Source organism: Mytilus edulis, chromosome 4, assembly GCF_963676685.1.
Source record: "Mytilus edulis chromosome 4, xbMytEdul2.2, whole genome shotgun sequence".
NCBI lineage: Eukaryota > Metazoa > Mollusca > Bivalvia > Mytilida > Mytilidae > Mytilus > Mytilus edulis.
In genome coordinates this window covers 77,731,864-77,759,168 of record NC_092347.1, presented here as the reverse complement: position 1 = coordinate 77,759,168, position 27,305 = coordinate 77,731,864, and the positions used below count along the sequence as shown (strand labels likewise).

At 30.1% G+C, this 27,305-nt stretch overlaps 1 protein-coding gene across 4 annotated transcripts; it reads left to right on the top strand.

Annotated features, from left to right (window-relative positions):
* The first annotated feature begins 698 nt into the window (after positions 1-698).
* Positions 699-26,933, top strand: LOC139520585 (uncharacterized). Of its 4 annotated transcripts, none has more exons than XM_071313378.1 (15): positions 699-793; positions 1,250-3,204; positions 3,731-3,829; positions 4,472-4,573; positions 6,364-6,498; positions 6,978-7,009; positions 10,499-10,623; positions 11,312-11,650; positions 12,668-12,815; positions 19,585-19,643; positions 21,165-21,229; positions 21,679-21,775; positions 24,432-24,576; positions 25,309-25,468; positions 26,380-26,933. In XM_071313378.1, the coding sequence occupies exons 2-15, from the start codon at positions 1,306-1,308 to the stop codon at positions 26,428-26,430; spliced, it is 3,456 nt and encodes a 1,151-aa protein (XP_071169479.1). In that variant the 5' UTR covers positions 699-793; positions 1,250-1,305; the 3' UTR covers positions 26,431-26,933. The 4 variants fall into 4 exon arrangements, 3 of the variants coding, with proteins under 3 accessions (XP_071169479.1, XP_071169478.1, XP_071169480.1); XM_071313377.1 differs by having other exon boundaries at positions 24,414-24,576; XR_011663924.1 differs by lacking the exon at positions 24,432-24,576 and having other exon boundaries at positions 26,380-26,717.
* The last annotated feature ends 372 nt before the right edge of the window (positions 26,934-27,305 follow it).

Here is a 27,305-nt window from a genome sequence, read left to right as displayed (position 1 = left end):
ATAGTAAAGGGTGAAAATCAAGAATTGAGAAAAATAGGCCACAAAAAAATAATAAAATAATTGTGTGCTAAAATATAAACAATAGAGAATATTAGGATGCTTAAATATATAGAATAGAGAAGAATAGTTTAAAATATTAAAGAATACAAAGTTGAAGCACGACCAGTTCAGACCCTCAAATTTAGTTGACATTGGTTTTACTTATGGTATTTGAAAAAAAACCAGAACAAAGCACAAAAACTTAACATCATTAAGGTTTAACTACAAGTACCACACCCCTTGGTAACCAAAGAGCAATGAAAATGAAAATAATGATACATGTAAGCGAGAAAAATTAGTACACTATTAGACAAGGAAATAGCTAAGCAGAGTAAAGGGTTCGAAAAGTGAAAAGAAAAAAAAAATAACGAAGGGTAAAAAAAGATAGTAGACATTGGCAAACAGTTGCATTTTTGCATTATTTCATGCATCAATTGTAACTAAAAATATGATGTGAGCGACGCAGGCTCATTGGAGCCTCTAGTTTAATTAAATCATTCACGAAACAGACTTTAAAATGTTTTCAAGTGAATAGTTCTTAATAATTTATTATTTCACATTCTGCCTATTGTTTCTTTTCAAACACTTCATTTGACGATATTACAATGAACAAGTAATCTAAAACTATTTAAATAGAATATTGTGTTGTAATATCTACATGTATTATATAGTTTAAAGGTTTTCCGAAAATCAAATCTAGTTTCGGTTTAGTATAATGTGTTCATTTCTGAATCTGTCAAATTATATTGAACAGGTAAGTTACATTTTTATCGTGATAGATTAGGTTTTTATAGAAACGGAAAATACATACAGGGATTTTCTTTGGGGATGAAAGTGATAAATTATCAAACGTAATTTTCACAATATATCTTGCATAAATTATACTGGATGTATAAATGCGCTGACATTCCGATGCCTCGTGTAATGAGAGTGCCCACTTCACATATGCACGCCAAAGAACCAATATAACAACAGTGTGGATTCTCGTTAGTGGCCGTTTGAGAGGCCATTCAATCAGTATTGTAAATATTCATAAACAAATTAGGAATGACTTAGTGCGAATAGCTGTCTACAAATGAAATTTTTGTTATATTTGAATTTACACATTCAAGACGTATTTCCTTGAATGCCCCCTTTGCACTTTATCTAAAATAAAAACGGTCTATATAGACACTATCAAATACTAAATGTTACCTTTCTACATTTACAGCCGGTTGACATTAAGGCATACTACTAGATACATGATAGAGCTTCACATAACACGAAATGACCGATAAAACAGTATCGTTTGAAAAGACGCCCATTTCAATGAGTGAAACTACAAACTCAAATGCTTTTGATTTAGATTTTGAGAGTGCAACAGATAATATAAATAATCAGAAGAAGGAAGATATCGAAAAATCCAACAAATCAACGAAACTAGTACCGGTTGAATTAACTGCAGTGGAAAATCAGTTTTTAGCAGAAAAAAATAGCGATTGTGAAGTTGAAGTTTCGTTGCGATCACAATCACAGGGAACACAATTTAAGACAAGTATTGTTGAAGATGAAAGACAGCATGAATGCTCTAAGCAAGATAACTTCAAAGAAATTGCTACTGGAGTATGTGATTCCACAGTGGTTGCGCCCTCAGATTTAGAACCAGTTGATGGTAGAAATATATATGGCGAATCAGGTTGTTTTGATGAGGAATTGTCCAAGTTGACTAAACTCAACGATGAAATTGAAAAGATGTTTCCAAAAGAAACTTATCATATAGAGGAAAAAGCTGATACTTTTAGTAAAGAAAAACCTAATGCGATAGATACTGATATACAGCGCTCATTGGAATCATCAGAATACAACCAAGATGAAAACAAAAACGTTGATAAAACTTCCTGCGTACAAGAACCTATTGAAATAATTAATAATGAAGATGCATTACCAAATGAAAATAGGTCACCTAGTTATGATACTAATGGAAACACCAACGTTTCACGAGAGCAATATAAACGTGAAACTGAAGGCAGTTGTGAAGCACAAGACAAAGACATTTTCGAGATAAAATGTGAAACAAATAGGGAATGCAAGCCTGAGGTAAATAGAGACGTTATTAATTTTGAATTGAAGCATTTGACGGAAGACTGTTCACATCCTTCTGTCTCATCTCGTCAATCAAGAGAATCTTCAAAAACGGTACAAAAGTGTGTACTAAACACTATCAGTTTGGAAACGGACAGTAACATTAAGCCATCATCACAGATAATATCGACGAGTGCAAAAGAACTTAAAACAGACAAAAATGTCACAAGTGGTGAATCAACATGTGTATATAACGATGTCAATGAGATTGACATTGAAAATGAGCTGATCGATGAATGTTTCGTTAATAAGCAAACTGAACATTCCAAAACTGAAACAGGGATTCAAGCTTTACTTAAACTGTCAGACAAAGACTTAGAACGTGATAGTCTTACAATGCATAAGGAAGAAGAGGAGGAGGAGGACACAAGCGTTAATATCTCTTTGAATGGTAATGAAGAGTTGGAAAATCTACAACGAAATGAAGACGAAGCTCAGACATCTAATAATACATTTATATCAAAATCATCAAAAATATTGGCGAACAATTTTGAAATTTTTCAGTCTAACGATTCATTAATCAAGAACACATATGAAGGGGATGACAAGTTATCTACTATAAAAGCTCGATGTGATGCTATTGACAAACAAAACAAATTGTGTATTGATGTAGAAACATGTTCCGTTCAGAAAGAAGAGGCATCAAAACATTCAAAACCTCAGGTAACAGTTTTTAAATTTGAGGCTATCAGTTTTAAACACGTCAAATCCGATAAAAAAGAAGAACGAAAAATTATTAAGATAAAAGCAGGACGTTCTCCAACTAAACAAGTTTCAAATTCATCTCAATCAGCCACAACCGGTTTGATTAATTCAACTAATGTTGGATCTGAAGTCACATCGTTTCAAAAACCAGATGATCAACAAGAGGATGTTCAAGATCTGCGTAGTAAATTGTATTGTAAAAGTCATCACGATGTTGTGAAATTTTGGTGCAAGGATTGCAAGAAATCAGTATGTGAAAAATGCATAAACATTTTCAATAGTGAACTTTGTATAAGACATCAGTTAAAGAGTTTGAAACTACTCGTATCAAACAAAAAGGTAAGTAATTAGTAAGATTTGTAGCAAAGCTATATTCTTAGTTTAAATTGTACTGTGACCAGCGGTAAATACGTATTGAGACAAAAATGTCAATGAAAGATTACATCTAAACATTATTTTCCGCATCTTTTTATGCGTCTCAATAGAAAAGCTGTCAGTCAAATCGGCTGCTCGAAAGTTTCCATTTCTAAACTATTTCTGTTCAAACTGTTCTTCTCGAACATAAAATGAAGATAATGTGTCGTTTAATTGTCTGGTAGAAAAGTTTTAGACAATTCATTTGAATTTGTTATTCTATTCTTTAAAATGATATGTTTTAGTTCACTTAAAGAAAATATGTCTCTGATAACAATGCACAATGCGTGAAAATGAAACAGATACCATATTATTGTTTATTAAAAATTGCTGTGACATATAAACATACATGTAGGTAATTACTTGCTAAAGAAATTGTTTGAATAAATCAAAGTATTTGTATGTATAACACAAACTAACAAATGTTCATTAATTTGTATAAACACCACAGGAAAAATGGGAAAAAGAAATTCAAAAGAACAGCAATAATTGTTTGAAGGTTTTAGATCACGCATTCAAAGAACTTCAAAGAAATGAACGAGAATCTCAGGTAAGATCAATTCATCGAAAAATATAAAAATAATTTTAACCTCAAAACATGTTTTGTGTGTTCATTAATTTTTTTTTTTATAAAATTCGTCTGAAGCTAGTTATGATGTTGGGTATTACTTTGGTCAATTTTTTTGGTCATGTATGTCATTCAATTATGTCCAACATTAAACAGCATGAAGGTTCATGATAAGGTAATTGGAATTTGCTATCAATATGGATAATTTAACAATTGTCCGTAGCCACAATGCACAACTTGTAGGGATTGCATCTATTAAACTTCAGAATTACAGTCAATCTCTGTTGATCTGTTGAACCTTGTGTAACTGAGGCTTGTCTGCTTTGATGAAGAAATGCATTTTAAAACACGTATCAAACGATAGATAGCTATACCATTTAAACAAAATGTGTAACTATCAAAGGGGTCGTCGTTGTTTTGGACATAACCTCTATTGAAGATGACATTTCACGGAGACTAAGCACTGAGGAGGACACCTTTTAAAATAATTCAAATTATTTTAAAAATTTAGGAAAAATGTAGGTAAAGGGGGTTACACCAATTTATTTCCTCTTATTTTTGTGTTCTATTCAAGGAAATTTTATTGATACATATGAAACTAATCATATTGTTATTATTTTCTAGTTTCAAGCACTAATTCAACGAGATCGTATTCATCAAGAATTTATATCATTTCATCATCTTCTTATTGATGAAGAAAACAAGATACTGAAACATCTAGAAAAGGTAACAACTATCTAATTGTATTACTGATTTCTATTATGCCCTTTTGTTTTCTTTGTTGACAAATTTGTTGTCTTTGTTGTGTTTTCTTTGTTGACAAATTTGTTGTCTTTGTTGTGTTTTCTTTGTTGACAAATTTGTTTGTTTTTATAGTGATTAAAAAATTGAAAAAAACACGTTTAATAATTTATTGCGTCCGAAGCACTTTTCTGGTTTTGCCTTCATCAGGAACGCTCAAAGCCAATCATTCGAAATTCGAAGATGTATAAGTACCGAAACCGTTGAAGAGCTATACGTCAAAAATACCTAAAATAAATAGCCAAATTTATCTAAAGCCAACTTTGCCTGAGGGAGTTGAAACCTTAGTTAAGATTTAGATTAAGATAATAGCAAAATATTGACCGTTGTACCTCTTTTTATATTTTTACCTCTAATGTCCACACATCGTTGTCAATATAATGGAATTGTATGCGACTGTCATTCAAGTTAGATGTTGACCTAGCTATAAAACCAGGTTAAATACATCATTTTCGACACAGGAAAATGCATGTACCTCTATTGAATAAACGAATAAGTCTCAATAATTTTACGTTGTGTTACTATGATGATTAAAATCTAAATCTAAGGTGCCCATATAAAGGAACAAAGTAACGTCATAAACACAAGACGTCAACTACGAGAATGTTAAAGATATTAATTTGCACTATATTCTCAACAGTTGTAAATCAGTAATATGACAGCTTGTTTGATGTTTTTGAGCTTTTGATTTTTCCTTTGATGAGGGACTTTCCGTTATGAATTTTCCTTGGAGTTCGGTATTTTTTACTTTTCACATTAAATCATAGCTAAACCCCATTCTATATATATATAAGGGTAAATAATGACGTGATCATTGTAAGGCATATTCCAGTTTAGTTTTCTTTTAACAAGCTTTAGCATTTGAAATGTGACCATGTGAGGGTAGTATTCTTTGGACATTCATTTTCATCAATATTTTAAAAGAAATTTCAATATTGTTTTACGAAATCATTATAATATATATCCGGTATGGAAGGGGAAAAGAACGTGTTCATTCGATATTTTTTTTTTTATTATTTCGTGTGATTAATATTTTGAAAAGTATGTTGTTGTTTTTGGCTGTGCATGATGGTTCCTTAAAGGAAATATTGAAGGTTAACAGCTTAGATTTACAATTTTTCGTCCGTTTTATGAAATAAGATCGTGTTATGACGTTATATTGTGACGTCATAACAATAAAGATAATATGTACTTCATTTATTTTCATAATCTTATGCATTTCATTATGAGGAATTTGAAAAAAGTTTTCAATTTTTTTTGGGACCTTAATGCCCAACTCCATTCTGGATCTACATTTAGATACTTATGGATAACACCATCAAGTCATTTGTGCTGTTTTGTATCATGTTTTGTGTCGACCTGATGTTTCAATTCATGTGTATTTAAAGTAAAAGATATAGCAACAAATGAGAGACGAAACGACTCACATGCACAACATAATATGAACATAAACAGATAGAAAAACAGGCAACACATTGATTAGGATTAATAAGAGCAATTTTATATTGTGTCTGAATCCTATTTATTTTATGTTTAAGAATTGTATACTATGTTTTGATTTATTTGGATAAAATATTGTTTAAGCGAAAGTTCGAAAATATAACTTATTTAAAAGGCTATACACTCTGACAACAACAACAGGAACCCTTAGTTATACTTAAGTTGTCGCCTCATTAGTGCTTACCAAAAATGTTGCTCTATCTAATTTTTTATAGACTTTGGATGAGCATTCTTTGCAGACTAGTGAAAGTCAGAAAAAGTATGGTTCACTTATTGACGAAGAAGCTTCATTAATGTGTGAAAGCGTAAGAAGTATCGACGAAGATGATTCATTTGACACAGATTTGAGTGTAAGTAAAATAACGTTAATATTATATGAAGTAAATTGTGTCGGATTTTTATGTTATTAAGGAATTTAAGCATTATATTTTTCAATACATATACGGAAACAAATCGACTTAAGTCTTTATATGTATAAATATAAGATTTTTAATTAACTGTTCTGTAATTTATTGTGGGTTACCCTTGATTTTGCTATTTGATTAGGGACTTTCTTTTTCGAATTTTCCTCAGAGTTCAGTATTTTTGTGATTTACGTTTTATTAGTGTTAAAGACCAAATGATTAACAGAAAGACGTCACTATTGGTAACCAAAAAAAAAAAAGATTTACTGACATGACCTTACTGTACTTGATTATCATGAGACCAATTCGACCTGTTTTAATCTTTTATGAATTTAAAAAAAAAAAACATTTTTGAAATTTCGTTATGATTTTTGTATAAATATTTTCGTTTAAAATGCTGTTCAAATTAACCTTTTCTATCACAGGTCTTTGACAGTCTCACACATACACAAGACAAGTAAGTACGAAACTGTCCTATTGCTATCAAATACACAATCATTATTTATCAAACATATTAGGTCAGAGGTATCAATAGTGATATTTGTGATTGTAACTTATGGCACACCGCATATTTCAAAAGTAGTTGGGAAGTGTTTTTTTTTATATAAAAATGTAATTTCTTTTTCTATCATCATGGGGTTTCTTTATCATGTCACATTTTGATGTTAATTATGTAATTTGATTCCTATATTATATTATGCAATTAATTTCTTTGGATAATTCCTTACATGACGTAGTTATATTATGTATGCGAATAAATTCTACATATTCTTTTATTGATACAAGGACCCTAGCTAACGTCAGCCAACAGAGTAATAATCAAGATAAGTCAAGATTACCTCAACCGTTTTGTATGTTCAGTGTTATACATAATTTAAATACTGATCGTGGTAAAAAACTAAATATTTGCTCAAATTACATAACTATTTTGAGGTACAATTAACCCTGAAAAACTTAGTTTTTTTCAAATAAAAAAAAAGCATGACTATATTCCAAAATGATTTCAAGTTTAATTTTTTTTAATGAAGTGCAACTTACGTTTTGCCGAGCCTTCGAGTTTTGTCGAAAAAGCGAGACATAGCGATCCTACATTCCGTCATCGGCGTCGGCGTCGTCGTCGTCCACAAATATTCACTCTGTGGTTAAAGTTTTAAAAATTTTAATAACTTTCTTAAACTATCCTGGATTTCTACAAAACTTGGACAGAAGCTTGTTTATGATCATAAGATAGTATCCAGAAGTAAATTTTGTGAAAATAAAATTCCTGTTTTTCCGTATTTTAATTTTTCCATTTGATTAATAACTTTCCGTTTTGAAGTTTCCTCATACGTCTGTTTTTTTGTTTGTTTGATGTTTCGTTATTTTAAGTTTAATTTTACTTTACAAATCAACTTGTCTGTGAAATTATATTGATCACAGCTTTAAGTAAAACTTCTTCACAAATGTTTTTTATGAGATATTTGACAATAAAGTGCACATGTAAATAAAAGAAAAACTTGATAGAATCGTGTTTTCATAATCACAGCAAAAACATGTAATTATTGAATCCTTGTTTTAGTAATTTCATAGGGTACATGCGTACATTTTACATCCCATTGAATTTACAAAACAAAGCATTCAATTCATAATAATCTACTAAATACCAATTATATATTATCAGGTATCTTTTGCTTGCAAATTATGTATACTATAATCAAATTTCATATACAATAAACACCTGTCAAAACTTATATTTTGGCGCTGCATAAAGATTTGATACTCTGCATCGGATTGGAACATCTAAGTAGAGAATTTGTCAATTTATAAACTGTATCATAAATGCAAAATACTTTTGATAGCTGAGAATAAAAAAAAATCTACTTGGGAGTGAATATGAACATCAAGATTGTGTAAAGTATTATTGTGAGCATTTTCTGTATGACAAACCGTATTTTTATATTCACAACAGACATTGGTCCGATTATTGGGGTTTCCCACCTTTTATAGCAATACCTTTGTGATATAATCAAACGGAATTTTAGAATATAGGTGCTCACATTTTATTCGATCTTTCGATAGAATAATGCCAATAAATAAGGAAAAATAGCACTCAAAGTAATAATTTATGTTGCCATTGATACACATAATTGAAATCATATTTCACTGTTTTTAAAAACTGTTGAAAAACAAATCTCTGTAACATACCGATTATAAAACAATGTTGACTGCTATGCCCTTATTTTTTTTTATATTTTTACCTATCATGTCTGCATGTTTTGATTACAAATCGTAGTCAAAATAATGGATATTGTTTGTGACTGCCATACGTATGAGAGTTTTAGCTAGCTTTAAAACCAGGTTAAATCCACCATTTCCTACATGAGGGTATGCCTGTACCAAGTCAGGAATATGATCGCTGTCGTCTGTTCGATTGATGTCTTTGAGCTTTAGATTTTGCCATTTGATAACAGACTTTCCGATTTTAATTTACCTTGGAGTTCGTTATTTTTGTTATTTAACATTTTACATACATGTGCACATCTTTGTCACTTACAATTAACTAATGAGAACATTAGGAATAGAAAGATGATGAAACATTATGTTGATTTAATTATATTTCATTTCCTATATGTAGAGTGCCATCTTAGTTGTTGTAAATTGTTCCGATTCCCGTTACTATTTCAGACTGAGCATGTTCATATATGAACTTGGTAACATATAGGTTTGTTGAATTTAAGGATAACTTTTCGCCAGATTTAGAGCTTACCATACAACATGGTCAATAAAACATCCTTTAAAACCGTATAGTTACTCCCGGATGTATGCTTTTGTTTGTTAACTCTGGCTTTTGTCATTTGTGTATCTGCTTACAACGAATGCTTATGGAATTTATAGAATATTTTTCATAATCGTTCTTTTATCATTTTTCTTTATCGTTGCTTTTTCATTTTGTTTTCGTATCAATTATCCTTTAGAGTTAATAATTTGTTTAAAGTCCTATGAAACTTTCAATTCAATAAAAAAAAACGAAAAAAAAAAAAAACGTTCAGTATATATTATTTACTTTTAAATATTGTTTTCCAGTACACAATTGGAAACATTAAGGTTTAACTAAACACATTGAATTCGTTCTATAAATATCATTAGAATTCAATTAAATATTCACATATTTTTGTACTCATTTGCATAGAAAAAATAGCCTCACATTTTATGATGAAGAATAATGAATTTATAATTAAATAAACTCAACATAGATACCAGGATTGAAATATTTTTTTTGTAAGAAATAGTTATTATTTTTCTCATTCCGTATAATTTGACGAAGGAGAATATTTTTTTAATATTAGGCATTATTGAAATGTGTTTCAATTTCAACTTTTATCAAGAGACAATTTATACATGTTGTACAAACTTTTAGATTATACGACTGCAACATTTTTCACAAATAGACAATTTATCAAATAAAATTAAAATTTGTATTATGTCAACATCCGAGAACTACTGCTTAATATCTATTGCAAGCTTTCAGTAAGAGAAAAAAACTTTTTGTATGAAAATTTTCGATAAAATTTATTTATTTTTGTTTGTCATACCATTGACATTTTTGTTTAAAGTGACTTATAGACCCAAAAGGTCTGGTGTTTCAATTATTGTTTTTATATCTCACTGTATTTTATAATATTTTGTGAAAAATACCTGCCACTATAATAAATAATTTTCCTACTTACTTACTAAACGTTCATATGAACATAAAATTGCCGAAAACAATGAAAGATAACTCAAATCAATCGTAAAGAAGTGTTTCTACTGATTTTAGGATAATGAAAATTGAGCCATGAATCTGGAGATGAATCTGGAGAATCACATTATAATCTTGATTGGAGAGATTAAACAGTAAACGTATCAGTATTCAAATAGTATAAGAAAATGTTGAAATGTCAGTAAATAATAAATCTATTTATTGCAGATGGAAAAAACTCGAAAATGAAGCTATAGAACTGTTTAGTTCAATTCAACCATTGCCAAACGCTATCAACAAAATGTTTAGTTTCAAACATCTGAAGACCGCAATCGGAGAGCATTTGGAATCTGGTAATTCTAATTATTTAAAATTGAAATACATCAAATACGCGTATACCCGATTACTTCCTTAAACACTTTTATGTGTGAACTTTTAGAATCGTGTTTGATTTGGGACTCTCAATGTCAACGTAGTTCTTTCTTCAGGCCTCATTTTTCTAGTATATTTAAGTTATTTTCTGGAACTGAAATTGGTTTCATACATATTCAATACGTTTCGATTTCCTTAGCTGTGTTTTGCACAACCTTTCAGCATTGTGGATCATTGATGCTTTTCAACTTCATACTTAACTTTGTCTTAAAGTTTTTCTAATTTATTTTAACATATTTGATTTATTTGTCACTGCTTAATGTTTTGTAGACGAAATACAGATGAGTTAATTTGTTAAAACCTTTTACCATTTAGTCAGTATCACTGGTTTTGACTGAAATCGGAATATTTTTATTCAGGTAGCTTTTAAAAATTCCTTTATTGTAGTTTCGTTTTTGAATTTCATACCATGACCAGAATAAAACTTTCGAAATAATCAAATGATGCCATAGTGGGAAAAAGGGTTTGGGATGATTAACATTCTTTTCTTGCGAAAACTAAAGAACATTGTTTGCAATCATTACCCCCGTGTCGTGTTTTTTCTTAAAATTATGACTAAGACTTGTCATTCCTTTACTCTATTCTAAAATGTAGTATTTTTTTTTACAGTGGTAAATCCATGCCCCCTATGTACAGTCAAATCCACAATGTTTTTGGATGATGAATTTATCGTAGCACCTATTAAAGTATCAGATCTATTCCTGTATCTAAATTCAAGACGAATGTTTTCTGAAATTTTCCTGTATATCGAATTAATATGTGATAAGAAAATAAAATTCAAAAAAGTTTTGAACATGAGTGACTACGTATTCAACTTCTATGGCGGATATTACCTTCATCCTTATAAGCGATACATTGTTAAAGCGAAGCATGTGACGAGCAATGAGGTGGAACAAGTGAAATCAGACCATAGCAAAGAAAGACACAAGCATATCTTAGTAGTAACAGGTAATTTATTGTCTTTTCAATACACGACAATAATGAAAAATCATCGAAATATCTTCTAAAACGTTCAGGTGGAATAGTTTATTTTATTCCAAGTTTACTGAAAATATTTACATGCATGTTTATTTCAATTTTGTATCCATTCTATCAGCGAATGAACAAATTGTTTAATATTTGTAATGAAGTGATAGATTTGACTCTTTAAATGTGCACAGGAGTTTTAATTCCGCTGTGAAATAAAACCAAATTTAACTTAAATTTTAAAAGTGAACTTGTGTTTGTGGCTGCTTATATTATATATGATATAGTGATTAACTCTTATTTAAGTTTTGAACTTCGTTACTTTGTGTGATTGTCGAAAATGAAAATTAAAACAAAAAATAAAACCCCATAAAACTCGAGTTAATTTTACAAAAAGAAAATTGGTAAATGTCAAAAAATCAAAAATTAAAAAAAACCGAAAGTTGAATGGCAATATTTTGATACGTTTTGAGTAAGCGATTTTTTACTAGCAATTCAAGTGTAGTTTCATTTCTATGTTGTACATGCTATGGATGTATGGTTATTCGTTGGATATTAATTTTCGTTGGTTTCGTGGGTACAGTCGAACTACGAAATTAAATGTACAACGAATAACAGTTTTTCTAAGGACTTGTCTGCAGACTTCGGTTAACCGCGAAATAAAATATCCACAAACATGTAATAGTTTCTCTATCCAGGAAAATTAATACCCTAAAAAAAAATGAATCCCCAGTAAATCATTGTAAATCATAAACATACAATGAAATATCTAAATAAACCACACAACATTTAACATTTTAATGATATTAAAATATTTGTTTTACAACTTTACAACTTTTCAAATTTTATGTTCTATGATAAATAATATACATGACATATGTAAAGATTAACCAATAAAAATATTTGATGAATAAAATTATTATGTAGTTAAAAAAAAAAAAAAAATAAATAATATAAATTTACCAATATTGAACTAACGAATTTACTGCAATCTTATAGGAAAAGGTCCTCGCACTACATACTCTATGCGTAGTGAGGGTAGAGTGCAGAGCCTAATAGCAAATACAGATTGCAGTCAAAGACAAACTTGTCGCAGAATTATCAACACTTATCAAAGAAACAGAACCCGAGTATTTCAGAGTATAGGGTAAATATGCTACTCTCAAAGTATATCATTTTACCTGAGGATAGCAAATGGGAGATAGATACATTTCAGACAGTAATCAATAAATAACGTAACAAATTTCGTATAAATAATCGCAAATCTAACAATGATAGAACTTACTTTGTGGTCGCATCACGGATTGGTCAACAGTTTGCTATGTTTTATCATGAACATATATCACAAAATACTACATGTTTTTTTTTACCAAATTTGATCACAACCTGCTTGTGACAAGCGAGGTTTACAGGTATCAACTATCGCAGGGGGAAAATAACGGAAGACGATAAACTTGCCCAGGTTTATCACCTAAATTTTATATTAGTTTGGTTAAATAACAGGTTATAGACGAAGCAAAGTTAAGTAATACAATATGTATTAGGAGAACACATATACGGTTAATAAGTTACATATAAAGACATCTATTTTGCAGAATTTGAGGAACTATTTACGTAACATTAATGATTTTATTGCTAGCTAAACTTCTCAATTGTACGACAGTAGCATACAATTCATTTATATTGACAACAATGTCTGCAAAAAACAGACATAATAGGTAAAAATGTCAATATATGAGTAAAGCAGTTCATATTGTATCATTATATAAGTCACTATAAAACAAACAAACATGTCAACAAAGTAAAAAGGAAAAGGAATAGAGCCATACCACATAAGGAAAGGACAAGACTGTTTTTTACATTAATTTATGTCATTAACAATTAAATATTTTTTACATATACGACTTTTTTATTAAAAAGAGTTAACTTTTCCGTTTTTATTATATACTTCTTGTACATTTCACATATATTTAACATCTAAAATATATTGATTATATGGAAAATTAGATTGTCAGCGTTCTCCTGTATACAATTATTGTTTTAAATAACTTATTTCCTAGGTTTATATCAGCAATGTCTTTGACACTTTCGAAAATAAGTGCTGATCAAATTTTTAAAGCCGTTTCGAAATATTGAATATAATGGAAGTCACATTGAACTTGCTCTGGATTTTTTTTTTTTTTTTTAAATTTACAAATATAAGATTAAGAGTAAAGCAGTTTAAACACCGGAGAGAGAGAGAGAGATAGATAGAAAGAGAAAGAGAGTAAGAGAGAATAGTGTGGTGAGTTTACAATATAATTCATCTATAAATTGAATTCTATTTTAGTATAGTAAATACAACATTTTCATGTATAACATGTATAATATCAAATTTAAAGTATATATATTTTTGTACTTGACTAAGTAATATATCAAAAACATTCCATTCTCTGAGAAACTGATGTTCACATTTGTTTTTTCATAGCAATATTTTTGTCCATTGCATACACATATTTCATCTTTTCTTTTTACTGAGTTTATTGACATTTTTTTCAAACCTCTGGAATTATATATATATTGCTTTTTGGTAAGAAAAAGAGTATTTTCTGCATTGCCTTTTGATATTTTTGCAGTGTTACCAAACAAAAGCACTTCTTTTGTAAAAAGTACACTAATTCCATTGGTCAGAAACCAATTTTCAATCTGTTCCAATAATGATTGTGTATGTTGACATTCCCAAAATAAATGTTCTAATGTTTCAAGTTCTCTATTACACAATTTGGATTATCATAAATCTTAATTTTATGAAGAATTTGTTTGTAGCTAAGATTGAATCTGTACTGTGACCACTGTAACTTAGTATTATTTGTGACAACAAATGACAGTTTATAAAATTTTGATGCATGATGTATAGCAGATATAATACTATTATATCTCATGAAATTCACATTTATCTGATACATTTCTTCTATTTTTTGATGAGAGAAAAAGGTCCCATCTTCATTTACAATATCATTTATAAATCTTATACCATTTTCAAACCAATCTTTATAAAAAATAGCTTTATTTGATACCTTTATATTATTGTTAAGCCAGATTGGACTAGCAAGAAAGCATTTCCAACTGTCATATTCATCTTTTTCTCTGAGAAGTTGCCATGCTTTCAGAACATCTTGCCAAAATTTATTTTTGGATATAAACACTTCCACAACCAAGTTCTACAAGTTGAACATTTAACAAAGAAAAAACATTCTGCCATTTGTTGTCTGTTTTAAATAAACTCCTTATCCGTTTTAGTGCTAAAATAAATGCATCAAGATTTATCATTTTGAGTCCACCATCTTCAATATCATTTTGTAAAACATATCTCTCTTAATTCTATCAATTGGTGAACTCCATATAAAATTGTACATAAGTTGAACAACATTTTTTAAAATATTGTCACTTGGATTTGGTAAGGATATAAACAAATGATTTAAAAAGGCAATATGAATGTCTTTGCTACAGTAATTCTACAAATAACAGTAAGATTTCGATTTGACCATTGTCTAATTAGACATTTTATTTGTACAATTTTTTCATAATAATTAATTTTTAAAGTTTTATCAAGATTAACATCAAAGCTTATACCTAATACCTTAAAACAGGTTTTTCCCCATGTAAGGTTTCTATTTTGGCATAATACCTCATTACTATACTTTTAATTTTCTATCCAAATAACTTGTGTTTTAGATTTTTTTTTTATTTAAACGAGATATATTTCAAAACCAATCTAATTCATTTAATGCTTCATTCAAAGATTCTTCTTTACCATCTAACATAAGAGATGTGTCATCAGCAAATTGTGAAAGTTTGTTCTCAACTTGCGTTATTGTAATACCATTTATTTTATCATTATTTCGAATTTTTAGTGCTAATATCTCAGCACAGAGAATAAAAATATAAGGCGACAAGGGATCTCCTTGTCTACAGCCTCGTTCTTTAGAAAAAAATTCTGATAGATGTCCTCCCTTGTTTACAGCTGATTTGATATTGTTATAAAAACTTTAACCAAATTAATTATTGATTCTCAAAAATTGAACAACGTCAAGACACTGGTTAAAAATTCCCAAGAAATCGAATTAAATGTCTTTTCGAAATATATGAGCAGCAAAAGTCCCGGAACATCGTTTTCCTCAGTAAATTGCATAATATCATAAATTAAACGAATATTTTCTCCAATGTATCTCCCAATAATAAATCCAGTTTGATCGAAATCTATCAGTTTATCTAAAACTGTTTTAAAGCGTTCCGATATAACTCCAGAACCAATTTTATATACTGTATTTAATAAAGATATAGGTCGCCAATTTTTTTAAGAAATGTCTAGGCTTATTTCCTTTCGACAGACATGTAATGATTCCTTATTTTTGCGTAACAGATAGTTCACCAATCTCATTACTGTAGTTCACGGAGTCAACAACAAAAATTTTCAAATCTTTCCAAAAAAAAATAATAAAGAAGTCTGTGGAGAAACCATCAGATCCTGTGGTTTTATTATTTTTCATATTTTTCAATATCAAACCGGCTTCCTCAATTGGTATTTCACCTTCAAGATTTTTTTCTCATCATCAGCTAGTATTTTAAATTTTATATCTTTGAATCCTTCTTTACGTTAACTGAATTTATCTCCCCTTGACTTATCTTTATTCTTGTAAAAATTTTCATAAAAAGATTTAACTTCTTTTAAAATATTTTTTTTGTTTTGAATTACATCTCCATTTTCTTTTTCAACTTTTGGTATTATCTTATTTGTAAATTTTTTTGATTCTAGCCCACAAAAATAGCTAGTAGGTTTTTTTAACCCATATCTACCTATTGTATTCTTGATCGAATTAACTTCCCTTTAATTTTTTTTCTTTTCTTACATTTTCTAATTCACATTTTTTAGCTCACCTGGCCCGAAGGGCCAAGTGAGCTTTTCTCATCACTTTGCGTCTGTCTGAAATTTTAGATGAATCAGACAACCGGTTGTTTGGTTGCCACCCCTGAACTGGTAATTTTAAGGAAATTTTGCCGTTTTTGGTTATTATCTTGAATATTAAACAGCAATAATTTTCAGCAAAGTCAGATCTACAAATAAGTCAAATGACCCCTTAAGGAGTTATTCCCCTTTATCGTCAATTTTACCAATTTTTCTTAAATTTTTGTAATCTGTTACAAAAACCTTCTCCTCTAAACTACTGGACCAAATTCAACCAAACTTGGCAACAATCAGTATTCGGGTAACTTATTCAAAAAATGTGTCCGGTAACCCGGCTAGCCGGCCGCCAATGCTAAAAATAGAACATAGGGGTAAAATGTAGATTTTGGCTTACAACTCTGAAACCAAAGCAATAAGAGCAAATCTGACACGGGTTAAAATTGTTAATCAAGTCAACATCTATCTGCCTTGAAATTTTCAGATGAATCGGACAACCGGTTGTTGGGTTGCCACCCCTTAATTGGTAATTTTAAGGAAATTTTGCCGATTTTGGTTATCCTGAATATTATCATAGATAGAGATACACTGTAAACAGCAATAATGTTCAGCAAAGTAAGATTTATAAATAAGTCAAACATGAACAAAATGGTCATTTGACCACTTAGGAAGTTATTGCCCTTTATAGTCAATTTTACCAATTTTTATGCCCCACCTACGACAGTAGAGGGGCATTATGTTTTCTGGTCTGTGCCTCCGTTCGTTCGTCCGTCTGTGCGTCCGTCTGTGCGTCCGTCCGTCTGTGCGTCCGTTCGCTTCAGGTTAAAGTTTTTGGTCGAGGTAGTTTTTGATGAAGCTGAAGTCCAATCAACTTGAAACTTGATACACATGTTCCCCATGATATGATCTTTCTAATTTTAATGCCAAATTATAGTTTTGACCCCAATTTCATGGTTCACTGAACATAGAAAATGATAGTGCAAAGTTCAGGTTAAAGTTTTTGGTCAAGGTAGTTTTTGATGAAGTTAAAGTTACATCAACTTGAAACTTAGTACACATGTTCCCTATGATATGATCTTTCTAATTTTAATTCCAAATTAAAGTTTTGACCCCAATTTCATGGTCCACTGAACATAGAAAATGATAGTGCGAGTGGGGCATCCGTGTACTATGGACACATTCTTGTTCTTAATTTTTATGCCCCACCTACGATAGTAGAGGGGCATTATGTTTTCTGGTCTGTGCGTCCGTCCGTCTGTCCGTTCGTTCGTCCGTCCGTCTGTCCGTTCGTTCGTTCGTCCGTCCGTCTGTCCCGCTTCAGGTTAAAGTTTTTGGTCAAGGTAGTTTTTGATGAAGTTTAAGTCCAATCGACTTCAAACTTAGTACACATGTCCCCTATGATATGATCTTTCTAATTTTAATGCCAAATTAGAGTTTTTACCCCAATTTCACGGTCCACTGAACATGGAAAATGATAGTGCGAGTGGGGCATTCGTGTACTGAGGACACATTCTTGTTTGTAATCTTTTACAAAAACATTCTTTTGAAACTACTAAGACAAATGTAACCAAATTTGTCAACAATCATCATAAGAGTATATAGTTTAAAAAATGTGTCTGATCACCCTGCTCGTGAACCCTGATGGCAGACATGGCTAAAAATAGTACATAGGGTAAAATGCAGTTTTTGGTTTATATCTCTGAAAGTGAAGCATTTAGACCAAAAATGTTCATCAGATTTAGATATATCTGCCCTGAAATTTTCAGACAATTCCGACAACCAGTTGTTAGGTTGCTGCCCCTGAGTTAGTAATTTTACAAAAAATTTGCTGTTTTTTGCTATTACCTTAGATATAATACTATGAATTATGATTTTAATCTTATTTTACATGATTTCCAAAGCTTCAGAAAATACAGGTCAGCGAAACAGGCTCTTTAGAGCCTCTAGTTATTTTCCAAAATCTGTATTGAACCTTCATCTACCTTTTTCTAAAATAAGAATTTCATTTCTAAGATCTTTCTCTTGTTTTTCTTTTACCTTTTTCTTATAACTTGAATAATATATAGTTTTACCTCTAATTTCCATCAACATTGTCTCAAGAAATAAGTGACTGTTAATATCAAAATGAAGATCTTCATTATTCATGTCTTCAATTCTATCTATATCATTATCAGGTGTTGCATATTGTTTTTTAACGTCTACTATTTTTTCTTTAACAATCTTTATATATTCTGGATCATACAATAATGAATTATTTAATTTCCACAATCCTCTACCTCGATCAAATGATTAAATTCTAGATTTAATACAACAATAGAATGATCAGAGCGATAGCTAGGCTCTTACAATTTTTCAAACAGCATAGTAGATCTTCAGATAAAAGAAAAAAATCTAGCCTTGCTTGTTTAAAGGGGGTTCTTTTTCTCCATTTGAAACGCTTCAAATCTAGGTAAAGTTCAGGGTCAATGAGACACCTTTCCTGAATGATTTCTAAAACTTTCTCCCGAGCTTTAGGGTTATTTACATATAAATAGTTAAAATAGTCTATATCGGGGTTGAAAACAAGATTAAAATCACCACATTTCACATAGCTATCATGACCAAAATCATCTATAATTGACATAATTTGAACATAAAAAATTGGAGTATCTATATTTGGTCCATAAATAGTTACAAATGTAATGTAAAGTATCAACAACTAAGTCTAATACTAAATAATTGCCACCAACATCTTTTTTTTTCTTTTAGGACCTTAAACTTTAGTTTTTTATCCATAGATTTATGAGTTTTGAACAATGGTATACTACTGTTGCCTTTATTTAATCAATCAAGGTACACACAAAAGAGCAACACAAACTTATCATTTCAGCAAGCGTAGGGCCAGTTGTCTCAAGTTGATATTCCAAACAGTAAAAAGTTTTGTTTTTTTATTATAACGATGTCGTTCCTTTTGAAGTTTTTTTTCTTTTTGCAGATTTCTACAATGGAGACAATCAAAGATGTGGCCTTTTTCTGCAGTGAAAGGTTGCAAAGGTATTTAACCACACATACATGTAGCACGTATTATTGATAGTAGAATATTAATCTTGGAAATTTTAACACAAACGATACATATTATTGTTTGTACACATAATTTTCAGATACTGCCAATTAAATCTTCAAGTGAACTGTTCATACAAAAAGAGGGGCAAAATGTACCAGAGGAATAGTCAAACTCATAAATCGAAAATAAACTGACAACGCCATGGCTAAAACTGAAAAAGACGAACAAACATATAATAATACACAAGCAAAAACATAGAAAACTAAAGACTGAGCAACACGAACCCCATAAAAAAATGGGGGTCATCTCATGTGCGCCGGAAGGGTAAGAAGATTTTAGTCCATATGTGGCACCCGTGGTATTGCTCATGTTATTACAAACCCGGTAAATATTCTAATTCGGTAGGTCACATTCATGAAAAGGGAAGGGGATTGTTGTTACAACGTAAGAAATATATCAATATCATCAGTGAAACGGTTATTCTATAACCGTCAACAAACTAATACAGTTTATGTATCCATGTCTAAATTCTGGCTAAACGAAAATGATTACTTTTACCTTGAATACTGGCTATAACTACATGTATGTGCGTTAGGTTGAAATAAAAAAAACCTAGAGTTTTCACGTGATTTGTCTTTGTACTTTTAAATTCATTTTTGCATTTATGTTTACAACTATTTATATATATATGTTACATATATATTTGAAAATGATATGCACACTTACATTGGTCAGAGCAAAATACATTCTTAATCATGTAAATAAAAGGCTTTTTATAAAGAAATTTATTAGTAATCCAACGTTTGTACTTCTTTTCAGATGTTCAAATAAATCCCCCAAAGGAGTATAATAACAGCCCTGTAGCCAGTCGGTTCTGAACATATGGATATTGTCTTAATACAATCACTTGTTATTATGAAAATTATTTGAAATTAGGGAATGTTTCTCCATTATTTACAGCTTTGATTCTTTCTCAAGTTTGGCTATATTATTGGTCCTTTAATCAGAAGAATCAGATCTTCAACGTGTTTATTAGGTTTTGAATTTTCAAATATTTTGCTTCAAGCATCACTGAAGACTCCTCAATAAGTCAAAATTCGTATATGGTGCTGTATTTGTTTTTACCTTTCATACATTACTTTAACTAGTGTTGTCAAATCGTTCAGTTTTGCCTAACCGGTTACTCGGATAATCGTTCGATCTGCAAATTTCTTCAATTATTTGATAAAAAAAACATTATAGTTTTTAAAATATGTCGAAGAGGTTTGTTCAACATGTTCAACTTTTAGTATGTTGAAGACAAAAATATGATAAAACCAGATTAAATGCATGAGGAAAAGCTTAAAATACTTTAGCCAGCCTTTCAATGTGAAGCCTGTCATATACGCAAGTATCATAATTTACATAATATATGATGTTTTATGATTATGAAAATTATTTTGGTTACTTCAAATAAAAAAGCAGATTCCATAATTTCGAAAACATAATAATTTAAAACTCCTTTACTCCAGATTTGTATGACATCAGTCCAGAAGAGATGAGATCATTAGCATACAGATTAGATAAATCGTCATATGTAAGTTGCCCTTAACATGGAGAGTTGTAATTCAAAACAATATAAAAGCAAGTGACGATCACAATTTAAGCAATCGTTTTAGGGTCTTTCATTTTATATATGTATATTTTTTTTTACAAATCTATCATTCAATTCAACGACAGAATGAATTAAAAAAGGATTTTGACCTCAAACTTGAACTAAAATTGTATCATAATCATGATAATTCTGATGGTTATCTGCGTGTTTTCGTTTAAAGATTGTTTTGTACTGTTTTGTTGCCCAGTAGTGTCATGTGCATCGACTGACAAACGTGTTAAATATCTACAGAACCAAACATATAAAGTGTCATTTTGATCGACATTAACTTTTAATTTTAGTATGTCAGTACGATAAAAACAGAAGGATTCAGAAAACTCAGACTTGTATTTGAAAATTTAGATAATTAGTATCATATGTTGATTTTAAAGGTGTCATTGGAGAACGACTTGACAGATACTTTTGATGTGATGTGCTCTAACGATGAGAAAGAACTACTGGATAATCTCAATTTAATATATCAAATTAGTAAGATATGAATTATATTTTTTTGCATCTGGCGTACAACATTTAAATCGTTTGTGTCGTTTGTTTTCTCTAATATTTGAGTGTGAATTCACATTATTGTAAGACGTGTCATGGTACTTTTCTATCCCAAATTCATGTATTTAGTTTTGATGTTATATTTGTTATTCTCATCGGATTTTGTCTAATGCTTAGTTCGTTTCTGTGTGTGTTACATTTTAATGTTGTTTCGTCATTATCTTGTATTTAATGTGTTTCCCTCGGTTTTGGTTTTTGACCCGGATTTGGTTTTTTTTCTATCGATTTATGGGTTTTGAACATCAGTATACTACTGTTGCCTTTATTTTCTATGATAATTTATTTGTATTCTGTTTTGAAAATCATATATTTTCTGCATAATTTACAGACCTTTTGTTCTAAAATTATTTTTTACTCTGCTACATGTATGAAACATCCAAAAGTAATGTATGAAAGGTAAAAACATTTTTTTTACTCTGCTACATGTATGAAACATCTAAAACATCGATAAAATGTTTCATCAGTGCTTGTGATTTAAGTTGACTATATTTGAATTAAAAACCGAAACATATGAAATTGAATAGATATAAACATAATATGTAAACTTTAAAATTAAAATTAGGAGCAAAGATATCAAAAGCACACTCAAACTCAATAGTCGAAACTCATAGCAAAATGTGGAAATTATTGCCAATGAAACAACTTATCAACCAAAACATCAGTGACAAGGATGTACACAACAACAAATCAACTTGCAGTCTTCAAGCATATGCAAAACAACAAACCTAAGACCATATTGTAAAAACAATACAAACAGAACATCCACACATGGTAAAAAGCAGGATATCATGCGCCATTAAAATCAATTTAGTGCCATGTACAACATACAAATTTAACTTTTCGTTGTTCATAACATAATACCAGAAGAACATCAAATGTAAGAAATTGATGCAATTCAACTAGTTACCTTTGGTTTGTCACAGTTTATATATTCAATAACACATTAATAATCTTTTTCAACATTTCCTATCCTGATTTGCGATAATCTAGATCTAACAACTTCACGTCAAAGAGAAAATACAGAATTTAATTGTAAATCTTCGACTGTTCAAAAGGTTGTAGATACAACGATTTGAGTTTATTGCTTGACTAATTGAATATCTCGTCTAGGTTTTCTAGTCATAAGAAAAGACATTTACTACATTGTAGTAGTTGCATGTCTAACCAAAAAAAAAGAACAATACAATTTGAAAAAATAACAACCTTTAAGTTTAGCTATAATGTCATTATACACTCCTATAACTTTTTGTAAAACAGAGGAGCTTATTAATACAAACACTTTGAAAAGCGGAACGGATTCTGATGTAATTCCACCATTGAGCTCGACTATATGTTTTTGTAAAAGGACAAGGTACGGTAAATGTTGTTTCAAATAAAGAAATACTCGGCATAAGTAAGGTTTTATCCTGTCCAGTACTTTAGACAAAACTTCACATAACATTTCATTACATAGGTAAAAAAACCAAAACAATGAAAGTTAACCAATAAAATGTCACCTCTTTTTTCCCGTGTTCATGCTTTAATTACCATATAAACTCAAGTTTCCCAAATATTCTATATAAACACCAAAATCAAAAAATTCCAGGAATTACTATTTTTCGACCCTTTTTCGTATGCAACCTGAAGTTATAAGCCTGGTACCTTTGATAACTATTAGCATACAGAAATGCCTTATTGTAATGTTTATTTGTGTATTTCTTTGTCCTGAATGTTCTTGCATTTATTTGTATTGTAGCCCTGGCTTGTAATGTTGTCATTTTAGTGTTATATTTAACATTGCCATAAAAGTGCGTGCGAGGTTTGGCTTGCCGCAAAACAAGGTTCAGCTAACCATTTTTTCTTAAAATGTCCTGTATCAATTCAGGAAAATGGCAATTGTTATCTTATAGTTCGTTTTTATGTGTGTTGCATTGTCGTTTTGGTTTTTTGTTCCACTTTAGAGTTTCTGTTGTTTCGTTGTTTTCATCTTATGGTTGATGTGTTTACCTCAGTTTTAGTTTAAAACCCGGATTTGTTGTCTCTCAATCGATTTATGACTTTTGAACAGCGGAATACTACTGTTTCCTTTATTTATATCCTATGATTTGATGGCATTACACCTTAAAGAATAGTTGCAGGTAAAGAGACAACACTTATTTTTAAAACTAAAGTCTTCTCCTTCTGTATAAGATTAGTAATTTAGATAATGTTGATAGAACTAACATTCAAGGATATGATCACAAACATATGCTCGAAGTCATGATCATTTTCTTGAATAGGGACATTTTCCTTTTGAAACTCTTTATTCCTCTCTTCAGGCAAGCTCCAAATATGCTGTTTTATGAGAATTTAAGACAAACGATTGATGCATTAGTAATTTTGGTGTAGAATTAAATAAAGATGTTCTTTTTTATATTATAGTTATAGAAATCATAGAACATAACTTAATTTGAATATTGAACTCTTAAAATGCTACTAAGTTTTAGTTTATTATTTTTCTGTTCTTTTTATAAACTCTGAGTTCATTTTCATATTAAATAATTATATATTTGAACCTTGGATTACTTCACACTTTTGTCAACAGAAAAATTTGATACAATAGGAAATGCAAACGTCAAGTTAGATTTTGAAATGAAGACAGTCCAAGAACAAGAGATGGAGATTCAAAGAGAAAGTTTTAATGAACAGTTGTCATCACTTAAGGAGGAGATTGATAGCAAGCAGTATTATATTGACCAACTCAAACAGTAAGATAATTTGTTGTATAGCAAAGAAATCTGAACTACATCATACGAAGACATTAGTGTACAATAATATATGGTAAAGCCTTTATGCAATAAGGAATAAGGAAAAACTATCTTATATCCTTATGTGAACTTCCCGCTGGGTCGTATTATAAATAGTTAGAACAAGAATAAATAAATAAATAAAAGCAACAGTAGTATCCGATGTTCGAAAGTCATACATCGATTAAAAGAAAACAAATCCTGGATACAACCTTACACCATGGGAAACACATCAACTATGAGAGGAAAACAAAGAAACAACAGGAACAATGAAGTGCAACAAAAACAAACGTCAATATACGGAGAAACGAACTATTTGATAACAACTGCCATATTCCTAACTTGGTATATGACATTAAGAAAAAAAATATGGTGGTTTGAACCTGGTTTTATAACTAGACAAAACCTCGTACTTTACAACAACTGTCATAATCATGACTTGGTACAAATATATTGTGGGAATATAAGGAAACTCTGGGTTAAACCCAGTTTTATATTTAGTCAAACCTTTTTCTAGTGTGACCTTTTTCATAGTTCCTTAATATTACAAAATATGGGTGAACAACCAAAATAACTATATTTAGGTAAAATAATAATATTTGGGATTCAATGTTGATGTATTATATAAGTTTTTAATTTTCAACGCAAAATATCTATTCGAATCTGAAATAATGTTGACTTATTTTGTCATAGGGAAAACGAGAAATTATCTGTAACTGTTGTCAAATTAAATGAGGATACATGCAAGAAAAAACATAATGAATTAGAGTCAGTCATGATGACCGGAAAATCGTCACACATTCAAAACGACGAGTTAGAAGAACGGGATCTCGCTTGTCTTAAGAAATCTACGGTATGGGCAGAATAGAGTTATTTGTGTTTTTCAAACTCTCATATGGTGCATTAGTTATATAATGAATATTCTAAAGATATATCTCGCGTTTTTATCTCATTCATATTACTTGAAAGGTAGCCAAAAACAAATGAAAATTAAAAAGCAAAAAAAAAAAACAACTCTGCGGAAAATTCTAAACGGAAAGTCCCTTATCAAATGGCACAATTAGAAGCTCAAACACACATAAAGGAATGAATAACAACTATCATATTCCTGATTTAGTACAGGCAATTATTTACGAAGAAAAAGGTATATTAAACCTGGTTTTATAGCTAACCAAACCTCTCACTTGTATGACAGTAAATAGGTAAAAATGTTTTTAAAAAATAAAGGGAGGTGCACAACAATCAATATTGTGCTATTGTGTATTGTGTTAAAATCATAGAAAAACAAACAAAAGAAAAAGAAATAGGCGTATAGACAACGCACTTAAGCAATATTATATATATGCGGCTAATTGAAAAATATTGAAAGCGGTATACACATTTGCAAAATAAATTTTATATTTTCTTGCACAGTGAAAGATAGTTTTGACAAGACAAATAGCCGACGAACCTCTAGAATCAATAATTAGTAAATAATGAATTTGGCAAATCACACATTGATAACATTTGTCTCATATGATTTAACCCGCTGTCTATTCGGAACATTCATTCGTAAATTTTCAATAAATAATAAGATACAAGAGATAGGTTCAACAAATATTCCACCGTTCATTTCTATATTTTTACAAATATATTTAATTTTACAATTCTAATTAATCAACAATAATAACAGAGAAACCTCAACAGATTTTAGAATACAAAAATTGTGTACAGTCAATACATTTTTAAAATCTAAAAGTATCAATAAAAGCTATTATTTTACAGTCTCAAATGGATGAAAAAGATGGCAAAGAAGATGATGTATTCATTATTTAAAGTACAGAAAAAGAAAACATCATTCTAAGAAAAAATAACCGTCGACAACTTCCAAAAGTTTTTCACCTGTTAAAAACGGAATAACATAACAAGACCAACAATACACTATACTGTTACAGAGGCTAAAGAAGGATCTATAAGAGACAGACAGAAGTTTGAGGATATGTTTCTCCTCGTTGTTTTTGCTATTGAGAAGTATCCAAAACAGTTATGTAAAATCAATGTCAGTGGCAACTGAACACATAATGAAGTAAGAAATAAAAAAATAAAAAATAAACATAAAAAAATCATATTCATGTATTTTCCATGATTGTATAATGTAACTTCAAAAATTTGTTATTCAAAACAAAACTCAAAATGAGGTATCCAATACCATGTTTAACTAGAAAGACAAAGACAGAAATAAATATCAATCAATTTAGAACTTGTATAAATAAACGAGTGTCCGGACATACACAAGAAAAATATTTACAGCTGCCAATAAAACAGAATGTTTATAGAAATTGCAGAATTGATATTTTGTCATAACCCTAAACATTACGTCTCAAACTTTGTTTGACAAAAAAACCATTATATTGTTAAAATAACTGTTCCTAAAATGAACTCTAGCAACAGGAAACCCAGATAATAAAAATATGTAAAGTTACAATTGGGATGTTATGAACACAGAACGAAGAAGAAACAAGATTGATTGATTGATTGTTATTGTTTCGCCGCCATCTTTAAGTGCCATTTTCGGCCTGTTTCGTGGCAGTAAGTTTTTATTAGTGGCAGAAGTAGGAGTGCTCGGAGAATACCACCGACCTTCGATGGGAAAACTGACATTCCTAATCAATTAAGATAAGAGTCGAGTGCACCAGCACAGGCGGTGTTCG